Source organism: Arachis hypogaea, chromosome 16 (assembly GCF_003086295.3).
Source record: "Arachis hypogaea cultivar Tifrunner chromosome 16, arahy.Tifrunner.gnm2.J5K5, whole genome shotgun sequence".
NCBI lineage: Eukaryota > Viridiplantae > Streptophyta > Magnoliopsida > Fabales > Fabaceae > Arachis > Arachis hypogaea.
Genome location: NC_092051.1, coordinates 129,497,560 through 129,513,177, shown reverse-complemented (window position 1 = coordinate 129,513,177; position 15,618 = coordinate 129,497,560). Strand labels below are relative to the sequence as shown.

At 30.9% G+C, this 15,618-nt stretch overlaps 1 protein-coding gene and 1 long non-coding RNA gene across 2 annotated transcripts; both read right to left on the bottom strand.

Annotated features, from left to right (window-relative positions):
• Positions 1 to 325: 325 nt before the first annotated feature.
• LOC140180378 (uncharacterized) lies at positions 326 to 4,916 on the bottom strand. The gene is made up of 2 exons (XR_011874548.1): positions 4,539 to 4,916; positions 326 to 943 (listed from the first exon to the last, which is right to left on the bottom strand). It is a non-coding gene; the product is annotated as an uncharacterized lncRNA (long non-coding RNA).
• A 3,674-nt stretch (positions 4,917 to 8,590) lies between these two features.
• LOC112754985 (cytochrome b-c1 complex subunit Rieske-4, mitochondrial) lies at positions 8,591 to 12,265 on the bottom strand. The gene is made up of 2 exons (XM_025802830.2): positions 11,917 to 12,265; positions 8,591 to 9,565 (listed from the first exon to the last, which is right to left on the bottom strand). The coding sequence occupies exons 1-2, from the start codon at positions 12,077 to 12,079 to the stop codon at positions 8,922 to 8,924; spliced, it is 807 nt and encodes a 268-aa protein (XP_025658615.1). The 5' UTR covers positions 12,080 to 12,265; the 3' UTR covers positions 8,591 to 8,921.
• Positions 12,266 to 15,618: the final 3,353 nt, after the last annotated feature.

Below are 15,618 nucleotides of genomic sequence, written 5' to 3'. Positions count from 1 at the left end.
TTCTAAGCAATCCACTTCCCTTTACAATCCTACTCAAGGTGCCACAGACAAGGTAGATCTTCCGGATCAGAAAGTGCTGCTTCTCTAACTCTAGCCTTAACGCCACAGAGACTTCACGCACCCATAGTCAACGGGATTATATGTCACATATCCAAAGTTGCTCAGATGCTCTATTGGAATCCGCAATGCAATCTCTAGCTTTAGTTTCATGCTACCTGGGTCAGGACTCGCACAGAACCCAAGTAGAACAAGGGTGATTGTCACGGGTCTCCCTCAGTTCATGAGGTGAAGAACGAGGTTGCATAAGAGAATAGAATCAGACATATTGAAGTAAAACAGTAATATTATTAATCCATGAAACTCAGTAGAGCTCCTAACCTTAACCTTAGGAGGTTAGTGACTCATGCTGATAGAATAATACAGTAGAAACATAAAAAGTGGGCAAGAGTCCCCTAACAAGGGTGAACTCTTGTATATATATACTAATCTAATGACTAAGGATTACAAAAATAAGATAAACTAAGTTGATAGTGCAAAAATTCACTTTTGGGGCCCACTTGGTGAGTGCTTGGGCTGAGCTTGAGTGTCTCCCAAGAGCTAGACTCCTTATGGGCGTTGAACGCCACCCCTGGGCTCCCTTTTGGGTGTTTCAACGCCAGCTACTCCCCTTTGGGCGTTGAACGCCAGGAGTGGGACTGGTGGCTGGCGTTGAACGCCAGTTTTGGGCCTTCATTTCCAAAGCAAAGTATAAACTATTATATATTTCTAAAAAGTTTTGGAAGTTAGCTTTCCATAGCCATTGAGAGTGTGTCATTTGGACTTCTGTAACTCTAGAAAAGCTCTTTCGAGTATACGAAGGTCAGATCCTGATAGCATCTGCAGTCCTTTCTCTGTCTCTAAATCAAAATTCTATTCAAACTCCTCAATTTCAGCTAAAAAATACCTGAAATCACCATAAAACACAAAAACTCAAAGTAGAATCCAAAAAATGTGAATTTTGTACTAAAACCTATGAAAACTTAATAAAACTTAAACAAAACATAATGAAAACTATATGAAAATAATGCCAAAAAGCGTATAAAATATCCGCTCATCAATATACGCATGCCCAAGGGGAAACCGGGGGAGTTAAAATGTCTGGTCACATCTTACGTACGGGGTCAACGAATGTCTCAATAATATTCAATCATAATTATATTTCATCATTTATTCATTCATTAGCTCATATATGCATCTTCGGCATATTCGCAACATTACCGCACCTCCTCAATAAATCGTAATCATTTAATAATTAATCATATTTCATTATTCTCAATATTGCCTTATTCTCTTAATGGCCTCATACATTACTTTCATCATCTTATCAACTCAAGTACCATCTTCCACAACCACATTATATTTTTAAAATCTTTCTTCAATTCCAAGTTAACTACTTCTCCAAAGTTTAATCTCTTCACTATACTTATAACTAAAGTTTAGGGTCCTAGAGAGTAAAAATAGAGGTTTAAAGGTTTGAAATTAGATTTTAAAACATAAAATTCACTTTTCTGAAAACAGGGTTCCTGGATACGCGTAGGCCACGCGTACGGGTGGGTGCGTTTTTTCTTGCTCGCGTACGCGAGATACCAAACCCGAAAGGGTTGGTCGCGTTACGTACACAACCCCTCAAATTCACTGCTCGCATACGCAAGTTCTGCAGGGAGAAAAATTAGCTAAGTGTTACAGAATTTCAGTTTTGCCCACCGAACTTCCGACGTGCATAAACTTCACGGACCCAATTTTCATATGAAATAAGATTGGAAAATTTTAGAGGTTCGAAAGCTAAGTTATGGCTTGCCGAAGTTTGGCCGAAAATTAGATTTTCACAAAAATCCTCAAACCTCTATTTTCATCAAATCACAACTCAAAATCAACTTTCTATACTTATAATCAGCACCAAAATATATCATATCACAGCAACACCAACCCACATCCTACCACAACCAATTATACCTCAATTTTAAACAATCTCATATAAGAATCTCTCAACTATCCAAACAAGTGCATCAACATACCACCTCATACATATCCATTAACATCACATTATCTACTAACATTAAAATCATCATTTAGCATTCTATTTTCATCATAAACATCAATCACCAACCCATACTCAACCTATTTCAATAATTATCATCAAAAGGGCTAAAAATTTAACATAATCATACATTCCAACCTTTCCTATGATCATCTAACCTAAGTTTTCATAAGACATTATATATTAAATACGAGAAACCAAAATTAGACCTTATCCAATTTTCTCGTATAACCTAAAGGCAACCCAACTGAGCAAGCTCACAAGTTCCACCTCCAAAATTCAACCTCCAAAGCTCCCCATCAAGTTTCCATCTCCTTAATTACGCTCCAAAACACATATATACATCACCTATTTCATATCATTGCATCCATACATACACATTCAATACCAAAAATACAATTAACTAAGGGATTTACTAGGGTTGAAGATCATTACCTTGTATGTACCTCAATTAAGCAGAAATTCACTAATTTCTCAAGTCAATTTGATCCTAAAACACCAAATTAATAAAAAAATCTCAACACCCAAAATCATACAGTTTTCGAATTGGAGAAGAGAAAATAGAAACTGGGAATGTGGTTTTCTTACCTAATTTTTTATTGGGCTTTGTAGAGATCGACGTCGTAGACGCATGGCCACAAACGATACAGCGATTAGAGTGAAAAGTTATAGAAGATTGAATCAAAGCCAAGGGTTTGGGAATGTTACATGTTCTTCCCCCTTTCCAAATGTTTCTAGCGTGAATGAGTATGAAGGGAGGAAAGGAAGGTTGAGTTTGCTTAAGTGTGGCTAGATTGGGTTGGGCCCAATATGGGCCCGGTTTTTCCAGTTCGGTCCGTTTGGTCTAATTTTGGGCCAAATTCTTTAAAATTAGTATCAAAATTCTTATTTTAATTATTTCTCTTTCTTTAAACTATAAAATTTAAGTTTTTAATTTCTTTAAATAATAATTAATTTATTAGCTAATTATTTATTAATTCACGGATTTTACAGTTTAAGTTTGGGACCATGATGGATTGCTGGTCTGCTGGACCCGCATGTGACGTCATAAGGGTCGATGAGCCGGGGTAGAGGGCGATGACTGGGCAGCCTTGGGAGATTCGGTGGAAGCCCGCCGTCTACCACGACCACATGACCCACTCGACCTACTTCTACTATCTGTCGTCATGTTTATACAGCAAATATATTATTAACATATTAATAACATAACAAATACCAATAAATAATAACATAAGAAGAAATAGAAATAACAAATAATTTTAAAACTATTTTAGTTTAGTAAATTAACCCAAAAAAATTACATAATGTTTTAGTTTCAAAATGATTAAATTAGAATGAATAAGTGTTTTGGTTAGTTTAGTAAACTAACAAGTGTCTATAGAGCAATAAAACATTAAGGAAAAGTATAGGTAGACAATGAAAATACTAAACAATGTGAACAATGGATATATTGGATGTTCATTTTACTAGGTGTGCGGATGGTTATTCTAATATTAAGATTTAGGTGGGTAATTTAAAGATGTAGTATGTTTTGATTTGATTGGTGATTGTTCATGTTATTCAAAAAATTTATTGATTACCTAACATTTTTCAAACATTAATTGCAAAGGAGAAAAATTTTTTCACTAGAACCAAAATGATTATATACAAATATAATAAACTGTATGGGTCAAAAGCTAGCACATGTACATTAGTTTATATTAGTTCTCTTGTAAATGTCATAAATATTTATCATAATACCAACTTAACAAAATAAAAAATATAAACTAAGCTCAATATAATTATTCAAATTAATAATTGTACAAAAATACAACAACTCAATAATTAATTATAACAAATATGAGAAAAAGTATGGATAACAAAATAATTCAACAAATAACTCAAAACACTTAAAATAAGAATTTTAAGGGAAAACGTATTCTTGTCACAATTAACATAAATATCTATCAACCTTAAATATAATTCTAAGACTTTCAAAAACATAATTTTAATTTTTTCGATTTCATTGAAAATTTTATAAAAATTTCGATAGAATCTCCCTTAAAATTTGGATTTCTTCACCTTTTAAGGGTTTCATCTAAACCAAATATCCATCAACCCTTCTCAACTTATTAATTTTTTCAATCATTGTTAAGATAATATACAAACAGCTCAATCATTATTAATACAGTCAAACATTTTTCAAACAATTTCAGTAACAAAAATAAGCAAATAACTTAAAATTTAATATTTTCCAGCAACCTCAGAACCTAATATAATCTATTCTAATTTATCTTAATCACCTAAATCTACTAAAATAAAAAATTAAACTAACTAAATTCTACTAATTAATTATTAACTTGAAGTAATAAAATTTAAAATAAACAGAATTCAAACAAAAAATTTTAAATGCAGAACAAGAGAAAATGAAAAAGAAGAATAAAGGTTCAGCGGCAAAAACAACAATGGTAAGAATATTTACAGCAATGACGACAGCGTTCGTAATAATGGTGGCGATGTTTGCGACAGCAGCGACGGAGAAGGTTGATGGAGAAGATAAATGAGAAGGTTAAAGAGAGAATAAGAGGCTGAGTGGTTAGAAAGAGAGACAGAGAAAGAGGAAGGTGAGTGGTTAGTGTTTGCATACCTTGCATTAGTATAAGGGTCATGCTATTATGAGGAATGAAAATTTCTTCCTCACATAATGAAGTGTGGTGGCTATAGCAGGTTTAGACGCATGTAGTGATAGTTGGGAAAGGTGAAGAAGGCATGAGTTGTTGTTGCTGCAGAGATGGCAGAAAATGTCCATAAAGATTTTGTGATCATGATGAATTAATTGGCAAGTTAAGTCAGCTAATGTGTGGATTCTTTTTGTCTTGTCCAATAGTTTTTGATAATGGATAATAGGTGGGTTGGGTTCCATGGTGGGTGGAATTGTTTTTGTTTGTTCAGTGATCTAATTTATTGAAGTAATAATAATAACCATCAGAAGACATAATTAGAGAGTAACGAATGATGATGCTCTAAAATCTGAACCCATATTTATGAGAAGCTAAAAATTTTGAATTTGAATCCTCTAAATTTTATATTTTTATTTTAGAGGATAAAATGAGATCTCTCATTATTGAATATTTTTTCTCTTATATATTCTCTTAGTTTCGCCTATAAAATAAATAGTGATAAATCATACTTTATTCTCTAAAGTTAAATTAAAATTTTAGTGGATCCAAATCTAAAAATTTTAATTTATGCGTTCACTTTTTACATTTAACTATTAATTGAGAATTTTTTTTTTTAATCAATTCTATCCTTTGTTCTTTTTTTCATAAAAAAAAACAACAAAATTTATCTTAGAAATTATTAATTTCACTAGAAAGGATAAAATAAATAAAAAGCTAAACATAAAGTAATAATAAAATGATAAGTAATAAAAAATTATAGTTTAAAATAGTATTAAATAATAAAAGAATATTGAGAGTATTATAAAAAATATATAAATTCTATTTTTTGTTTGATTTTTGTGAAATTTATCATTGTACTGTTTATTATTGTAATTTTTTTATAATATAAATAATTGATCTTATTAGAAAGAATAAATTAAATAAAAATTTAATTATCAGTAATAATTAATAAAAATCATAATTAAAAGCAATACTAAAAAATGCCATAAGAAAAGAATATTAAAGAAAGGCAAAACTAACATTCATATATACTTAAAAAAAGATAGAATGATACAAAAAAATTATTTTTTATCCATAATATGAATTGTTGATCCTATTAGTTAGAGCAAATTAAATAAAAAATAATCATAAATAATAACAGTAAAAAAATTATAATGTACTAAAAATATACTATATAAAAAATATACTAAAAAAAATATAAAAAAATTAAACATATTTAAATGGATAACATTATAATTTAATGTCATGTTTAAGTTAGTAATTATTTATGTAAATGTGATTTTAACTACTATTTTTTAAATAATATTCATTGTATCAAAATCAGTTTTGTATAAAATTACCAAACATAAATTATATTACAATAAATTCACTCCTACTCAAAATTAATTCAATAAAATTAAATTTATTCAAATTTTAGACTGACAAACGCTAAATCGCTAATCCACACATATTAACTACTGAGAATCTAGTGTAGTGAGTTTTGTGTTTGTTGGGCTTAGACTCCTTCTTTTTCCCAAAATAATAATAATAATAATAATAATAATAATAATAATATTTGTATTGTGTAATCAATAGTTTTCGTATTGCATGTTGCTACAATGTGTCAATGTTATTGGTATCACTAGAAACTTGGAAGCACTAAATAAAAGAATTAAAATCAGAAAAAAAAAAAAGAAAATAAAAGATTATTCATTTTCATAGCGAAAATTTTCTCATAATAAGCTATCTTTAATTTTGAGAACTGAATAAAACAAGATATTAAGAACAATATAAAAAAAACAAAGATATAAAGATTAGTATTTTTGTATTTTGTTTGGTAATAAACTAGAACAAATTATAAAAAATTCAATTTATTTTCATTCAAAAAATTTAGAAAGAAAAATATAATAATAAAAAGTATAATTATAAAAAATTAATAAAAATAATGAAAAAAATAAAAAATAAATTGTGTCTCTCGTTAATATTCCAGTGTCTTTTTTATCAGGATAAACATAAAATATACTAATTTAGTGTCTTTAAATATAATATTTCTGTTCATATTTTATGTGCCAAACATGATTTTATATATCTGTCTATATATCCTTGTAAATAAACGCAGCCATAGTTACTAGAGTAGGAACTTCAAATCTCTACCACAATTATAGTTTCGCAAAACTCGTTATTTGGTCAGTGAATATGTCAAAACAATTTGATTTGAAAATTTAAATAGGTATATTATTGATAATAAAAATCAATTCATAACAAATTTATACGTTTAAAAAACTAATTTTTCAAATTTTTTATTTTAAAATTTATAAAATAACATAACAATATAAAATGATAAAATTATATTTTTCATTGTTTTTATGTTTTTTAATAAAATTCTTAAGATAAAAATAAAAATATTTTCATAAAATCAAACTAAATTACAAACCTTAATCTCTAAACCTTACATCCTAAATCCTAAATTTTTAAAAACATACCCTAAATTGTAACTCCAAATCCAAAATACATCAATCCTAACCTAATCTTAAACTATAAATCCTAAATTAAAAATCCTAAACACTCCATCCATAATAATAATAATAATAATAATAATAATAATAATAATAATAATAATAATAATAATAATATTCTTCTTCCCCCTATTCCTTCCTACTTTTCATTCATCTTTTATTAATGTGATCCTTAAATCGAAATTATTTTTTGTTAACAAAATATAATAAATAGAAGTATAACAATAAATTAAAGAGAATTATTATCTAGAATTAATTTCTCCCTCTATCAACTTTTAAAATAAGAAAAAATATATTTCCATATGTTAATTTCAATTCGAAGTAATTTTCATTTTAATTTTGCTTCACAATTTCATTTTTAAATTATATAATTCACTTTTTATAAAGGAAACCAAATATTATTTTATCAAAAAATTGTTTCCATATGTTCATTTATTTTGTTTTCGGTTCGTGCCCAAAAAACCCATCTTCTTGCACAAAAATTTTAACAGATCAGATATACGGATATACTTTACAAACAAAAAAGACTACAATCTTCATTCCTCACTCAATAACCTAACAAAAAGGCTAATCAATACAAAAATTACACCCACAAAATGCCAAAAAGCCCAATAAATAACACACCTTCATTAAACAATAATTAAACTCTCCTAATTAACTCACTCCAGACAAACCCCTGCCTTGTCAGTCACCAGTAGCAGACAATGTCTGCACGTATAGTCACGCAAACCCATGTGTCACACAATGAGCTACACCAGTACACCACGCAATTTCCTTACCTTAGGAAAAAATATCACTTCCTCGTGCTAGCATTGGCCTTATTCCTTAGTATAAAAGCATAGGAAACATTTCAAATGTATCGGGGAGTACCGGTGCACCAGTTATTTTAACCGTTAATTTTAATTAATATGTATTATATATTTTTTTTATAATTCAGATCAACGGTTAAAACAATTAGAACACGAGTACTCCCGGTGCACTTGAAATGTATCCAAAAGCATATACTCTATTCTGTTGTATGATACAATTTACTAATCATTCAATACTCTCTTCAAAATTACTCTTTCCGTGACTATTTTTTCTCTATTACTCTTCATTACATTCACATGGTATCAGAGCTCAGGTGACTGAATTTCTCAACTTGACAATACCGGAATAGCTAATAACACTGTAAACGGCAATTTTAATTTGTATACACTGTCACTGTGTAGAAAGTTTTAAACACACTCATGTAATCTGTTACCACGAAAAAAAAAAATCATGTTATCACACAAAAGAAAAACAAGAATCCGATTCAATCATTTGCCGCAAATCATTATGATTCAGTGACCAAAAGAACTCGATTCACATTAACTAAATTCCTTAAATTTTGCTGCTTCAGCAGAATTTTATTTCTAGATCATCTAAAAGTATCATTGCTATAATTATACAATACGCCTGAAGTCATCAACTAATGAAAGCATATGACAAACAATGTCAACAAGCAAAAAGGCAGGCGATTATTGATATAGTCATATAGGTCACACGCCAAACAGAAACAGTTAAATTTCCGAGCAGCATAAACACTTGTTAAACAAACCAAATAAGTACTCGAGCAAGAGATGTCGACGCCGTGTTTCGACATTATCGAATAAATTGAAATAAAACAATTGTAAACCGGTGCAGCAGGTAGTTAGTTTCCTGCGTCTTTCAACCAATTAGCAACTTGTTCTCTTCCAAGAAGGTATAAGTTGGTACCTCCAGATTGTATGGCGCTGGTCCCTTTCTAATTCTGCCAGAAATATCATAATGTGAGCCATGGCAAGGGCAAAACCAACCACCAAAGTCACCAGCATTTGGCAAGGGGATACAACCCAAATGTGTGCAAACCCCAATCACAATGAGCCACTCGGGGTTCTTGACTCTCTCCGCATCCTGCTGGGGATCGCGAAGAGATCCAACATCAACGCTGTTTGCCAGCTTAATATCATCTTCTGTTCTGCGCCTGATGAACACAGGCTTTCCACGCCACTTAACAGTCACAGTGGTGCCTGGCTCAATGCTGGAGAGATCAACTTCAAGTGAAGCCAGAGCAAGAACATCCTTACTGGCTGACATGCTGAGCACAAACTTGAGGATAAGGAGACGGACAAGAGAGGCATAGACAAATCTACCACCTGTTAGGACAAAGTAGGCAAATGCCCTCTTGCTTGGGTCACCAGGAGGATATCGTTCATGATTGTGTTCATCGTATACAATCTTAGAGGAAGGGTTTTTGACAGCAGCGACAGTTGCTGGAATTTCAGGAATAATGCTGTTTTCTTTTGTATGGACTGGCAATCCAGTAGCAAAACCTAGGTACAAATTAAAAAAAAAATAATGAGCAACATTAAGTAGGCTAAGAAGATAATAAAGCAAACCCTGAAAAATAAAAAGAAGGCAAGCTCCAAAAACTATAGCAAAAACCAAACTGTGATGGTTACAGGGTACTGCTAAATGGTTGGCATAACCATTTGGGCAACAAGGCTGCACCGGGTATTGTCCTTACTGGTACTTGTGAATAGATGCCCAAAATTCAATTATGTTTTTGCGCACAATTAAAATTCAACATATGCACAATTAGAGGTGTAATTGCTTTTTGGCAATGTACTCATATGTGACAGGTACAGATACGCTCGAATACACACGTAACAAAGTTTTAGGTAAAAATATGTTTTGGGTATGTATTGGACGTTACTGAGTACGTTTTTTTTTTTTTTTTTCGGATTCAAATTCATTCAAAATTACATTGCTTTGAGTAAATTTTATTTATTTTTTATTTTTCTATTTCAAAACTATTTAGATGTGCAGTAAAACATTAAATTGACTATTTAGACTATTTAAATGTTTATTTTTTTAATTTAAGATTAATTATTTAGATTAGTTTAATGTTAAATTTGACATAACCATATTTTATTAGTTGAAAATAACCATTTACTTTTAAAAGTTTGTGAAATTTACATATATTTTTTATATATATACTACATACCCGTACCCGTACCCTTTTTTCCGTAAAATTTTCGTACCAGTACTGTAAAATAATAAACAACTAAAATATATTTACCAATTACTCTCAATAAGCTTCAATAATGACTTTTTCTCTCTTTCTTCTTTTCTTTTTTTATTTTTATTTTTGTCAATGAATAACATACTTTTGTTATAAATTATTGAACCAATTTCAAGGAAGCCTAACTTAAAATTAACAGAATTCTTGAATAAACTATCTCTTGTGAGCTATTGAACTAGTGATATAGGAGGGGCAAATCATAGGATGGCACAACAATTTGGGAATGATTGTTGAAGCAGTTATGGGAAGCCTAAAGAATAATAGAATTATTGGATAAACAATCTCTTGTGAACTATTGAACTAGTGATATACTGATATAGGAAGCGCAAATCATAAGATGGAACACAATTTGGTTATGAACTATTGAACCAGTTCTTGTGCCTAACCATGAATAAAAGAATTCTTGAATAAACAATCTCTTGAGAACTATGGAACTAGTGATATAGGACGGATAAATCATAAGATGGCACAAACAAATACCTTACAGCATACAAATATAACAATCATAACTATAATGAAGACCTGTGACTGGTCAAATATACTTGGTGTTGATCCAAATAAACAGCCTAATGTTTTACTTTTGGCTTTTTGTGAACGGTACCCCCCCCCCCCAAAAAACATACACGCAAAAAGAAGCTGGAGTCAAAAGCACAAACACTCGACTGCATGATTTGAATTATATAAAGTTCAGAATTAGAAATGGAACTTTCTAGTTATTGACAGCACAATTATACATGCTAATATCGATTTTAGAAAGATAGCGCCTCACTTGGTATGTTTTATACTTTCATAATTTTTCATTGGTAATGCAATCTCTTATACGTTCATGTTACTTGATGTTTTTACTATAATCCAAAGTCTATATTACAACCAGATGTGTCATTCTAGTTTCCACTATAAATGATATATAATGACAACAAAACCAACAATGAAGTATAACCTGTTATAGATCAGAACAACAGCATGCTAGGCTCGGGTAAAATTATTCTATTTATATATTCCCTCAATTAAACACTCTTGAAAAGCTGTTGGTTAGAATATACTGCCAACACAATATGAGAGTTCAAATGCTCGTTGGAATTGAATTTCATCCACAGAGGGTAGCCTCTGACTATCGAAACGACAAATGCAAGAGATTTCACATGTCGCACTGCATCGAAGTCAAAATTCAAAATTCCAAAAGAAGAAAAATATGAGCACTATTCAACGCCATCTTTTATCCTTCTGTTCTTTGGGCACAAAATAGCACGTGTAGAAGAACACCACCACCAACAATCACTACCACCCCCAAATCCCAGACAAATGTTCGATTGCAATCAGCAAAAAACACGCTCACAATACATAAACTTCGAATCTAGACACCAACCAAGAACGAGTTAAATGATTTGCGTAAAGCAACTACCAATACTACGATATGACGAATAATAATAAAATCAGGTTGGCGCATAAGCACATAAACATACCGAACAGACAAAAGCATCAAATCAAGGGAACGGGACAGCAATAAACACAAATCAACTGGTTTGGTTTCGTTTTGATTTGGAGCTGAAACAAAAATGAATATGGAAAGGAAGAGGGAGAGAGGGAGAAAACCCTAACCTCGGAATGGGAGAAAGAATTGGGGTTGGGGAGCGGATCCGCGATCGTGGGAGTCATAGTGAGGAGCGATGGGGTTCCGAGAGACGAAAGCAGAGGCAGCGTGGTTAGCTCTCCATGAAGACGAAGACAGAGAAGAGAACCTCTTTGCCGCAACCCTCAACATCTTCGTCGTGCTCGTGAGCTCTTCTTTATTTTCAGTTTTTCACTGATCTCCTCCCTTTTTCACTTCAGTTTTTGATTTGTTTCCTCTGTTGTGTGGAACGACCGAATGAGGCGATGCGTCCCGATGCTTTGGGAATTAATCAGTTAGCTGCAAAAAAGAATTGGGCAGTAAATACATGTTTAAAATAAGAATTTTTAGAATTAAAATATAACTAATATGGGTAATGCTAGGAAAAAAAATAGTTAGAATTTGTCTTATTTAGTATTAATTAATTATCGCAACAATTAATGAATGATAAATAAAATAAGTTATGGCTGTTTTTGACTGATTTTCTTTGGTTACCAAACATTTCCGAACTAATGTTAATTGATTAAAATAAATGAACGAACTATCAATTCGATTTTTGTCTATTCTTTTGAATGACACTGCGATCCTTCAAAATAAAAATTATTTATTTCGATTTTTGTTTTCTACCTTCATGACACAATACGATATTTTGTAGGTATTTTTTTCGTTAACTTCAAACGAAAAACACCAACGTGTCATGATAATCTTGTGTGCTAACATATCTCGCTGCGGATGTAAATGTTTGTTGCATACGTGAACAATGTAAAATACGATGTCATTTTTTCATGATGTAGATTAGGACAACTAAGCCCCTGACCATTTCATATTATCCTCGTATGCAACAAACATCCACATTAGCAGCCAGATATGCCAGCACACAAGGTTACTGTAACACGTCAGCATTTTTTGTTTGGAATTGACGGAAAAATATTCACAGAGACCGCGTTGTGTCACGGAAGTATATGATAAGAACCGAAGTAGATCATTTTTATTTTGAGGGATTGCGTTGTCATTTGGAAAATAGATAGAGACCCCATTAGTAGTTCACTCAAAATAAATCGTTAACAAGTAAGAATAAAGTTCTGAAAACCGAACTAGTGATCGAATCACTCTAATTTTTGGTTTATTGATTTAGTGATTCAATCGATTCAACTGCGGTTTAACCGAAATAACCGAATTATAATAAAATAATATATAAAATAATAAATAAACACAAAAAATATAAATACAGATAATTATGTTAAATTATAATTTTTTACTATAATTTTTATAATAGTGTATATTGCAATTATAATTATTTGGTTAATATTTATTAGTAGCTTATAATTTTAAAACTTGAACTAAATTTATTAAGAATTTTAAGATTTTAATTATTCTAGTTTTTTCTTTTAAACACAATATATCTTTAAATATATATTTATTTTAAATTATATGTATTATAATTTATTTATATTAATATTTTAAATACATATATAACTTATAATAATAAAAAAGTTAATTCTTTTGTTATGAAAAATTTAAATTAAATAAAAATTATAAAAAATAAAACTTTTTTGTCTTGATAAAAAAAAGTCTTCATGAAAAGATAAAAAAAAGTTTGTTGGGCTCAATGAAATTCAGTCCATATGTAACATAAGACTAAAAGTCTAAAAAACAAAATCCGAATATATTGCTATATCATTCAATTGGATTAAATCTCTAAAGTGGTTCATCAGATTCATAGCTTTTATCATTTTAGTCTCTCGAATTCAAAATTACCTATATTAGTTTTTGAGATTCAGTTTTACGCACCATATTGGTCCCTAAACATTTTCTAATACTAAATCAGCGAATTAAATGCTGAATTAGCTCTGACTTGCCACGTTGAACATATGGCTAAACAACATCATTTTAGCTTGGCACTTAAACAAGAAGAAGTTTATATGATGTGCAACTCATTTTCCAAAATGACCTCATTTTTACCTTATTTAAGAACTAAAACGAAACGACGTTATTTAGCCATGTGTCTAATGTGACAAGTCAGAACTAGTTCAGCATTTTGTTGGTTGATTCGATGCTGGAAAGGGTTTTGGGACCAATATGGGCCTAAACTGAATCTCGATGACCAATATAATAAATTTTGAATTTGAAAGACTAAAATAATAAAAGGCGTGAATCTCAGAGACCACGATAGAATTTGCTTCTATTCAATTGTTAACTTTTATCCCTCTCCCATTCAAACAACAACAATGGCACACATTTAGGCACGTATATTACACACAAACTTAAAGAAAGAAACAAAACAATGATATTTCATTTTCTCAGAAAGAGAAAAAAAAGATGCACAAATCAACCAATATTTTCAAGCCTTTAAGGACCACCATCATGTTGTCGCCGTTCCAAATCCACCATCTTTGCATCGGGACAGTGGCTTCTATGGCAACGGTGGGAGTGAGGGCGGAGCTTGAGTTCGAGAGAAAGGAGAAGGAGTAACTGCGTGAGTGAGATAGTGCTTCACATAATCGCAGCTTAGTTGAGGGTTTCTCATTCTCTGAACAAAACGGCGCCGTTTGGTGCAAAATTTTGAAAATTAGCCGGGTTCCGGTTTAGTTCAATCGGACAATTTTCAATCGGTTTGACGGTTCAATCATGGTTTTAAACTTCAGCGATTATGTCTTCTGACCGATTTGCCTTTCTTACCGATTTATAGTTCGACCAACCGGGTTTTGAGAACCTTGAGTAAGAACAAACAAATAAATTGTGTATATGTATCAACAAAGAAAAATATAAAACAAAAGAGTAAATATTATTTTTGGTTACACACTATTAAAACACCCTTTTATAATTCGAAAATTTAGTCTCTACCTATTTAAGTAATTGATCTAAATAACCGTTGCTTATATCAGTAATGAAAATGTTTACACTAATTACTTGAATGGTTAACAACCAATTAACAATTTTTAAATTATGGTGAAGCACTTTATACTTCAAGCAAGTGATTAGACACCGAAAAGAATATTTACTCCAAAAAAAATAACACTGAAGAATCATTCTTGGTCCCCAAATATTAATAAAAACAAAGTCTGAAGGAGCAAAATAAACAAAATCAGAATGCATAAAAGGTAAACAATACATTTTTGACATAATAGAATTCACACACGAAAAAGAACAGGATCATAATTTGCAAGAATTGCACATTTATTTAAAATAGTAGCACAGTTAACAGTTTAACACCCCCTATGTTTTAATTTCTTATGCCACAATTCCATTGTTTTTTTTCCCCAAAGCAGTGTTTTAGCAATACATGATTAGCAATACTTTTTGAAGAACCAATAAATGAAGTATTCGATGAAAAAGAAATAGGATTAGAAATCATAAGACTATCAAAGATGTAAATTTCATTCAGAGCTTTGTCTTGGAGAGGAAGTTTATGAGTACCTTGATCATGAACAACACAAAAATGAGGCAAAATTTCAAAGAACACATAATTATCACCGACAAATTTGAAGACACTCAACAAATTTTGAGTTATTTGCAGAATATGTAATAAATTAGTAAGAAAACTAAAATTTCTAATTTTATCATAAAGAACTGAAGAACCGTGAAAAAGAATTTGCGCATCTTGGCCATTATCTATAAAAAGTTAGTTAGTCTCATGAGCAAAAGGTGCGGATGTCAAGAGATTCAAGAAATCAGAGATGATGCAGTGGCAA

What these genes read in the sequence shown, in the direction of transcription:
- LOC112754985 (XM_025802830.2), bottom strand. Translation starts at nt 12,079, where the DNA reads ATGTTGAGGGTTGCGGCAAAGAGGTTCTCTTCTCTGTCTTCGTCTTCA. An exon ending in ATTCTTTCTCCCATTCCGAG is followed by an intron (nt 9,566 to 11,916) that starts GTTAGGGTTTTC and finishes ATTTGTACCTAG; the next exon opens with GTTTTGCTACTGGATTGCCA.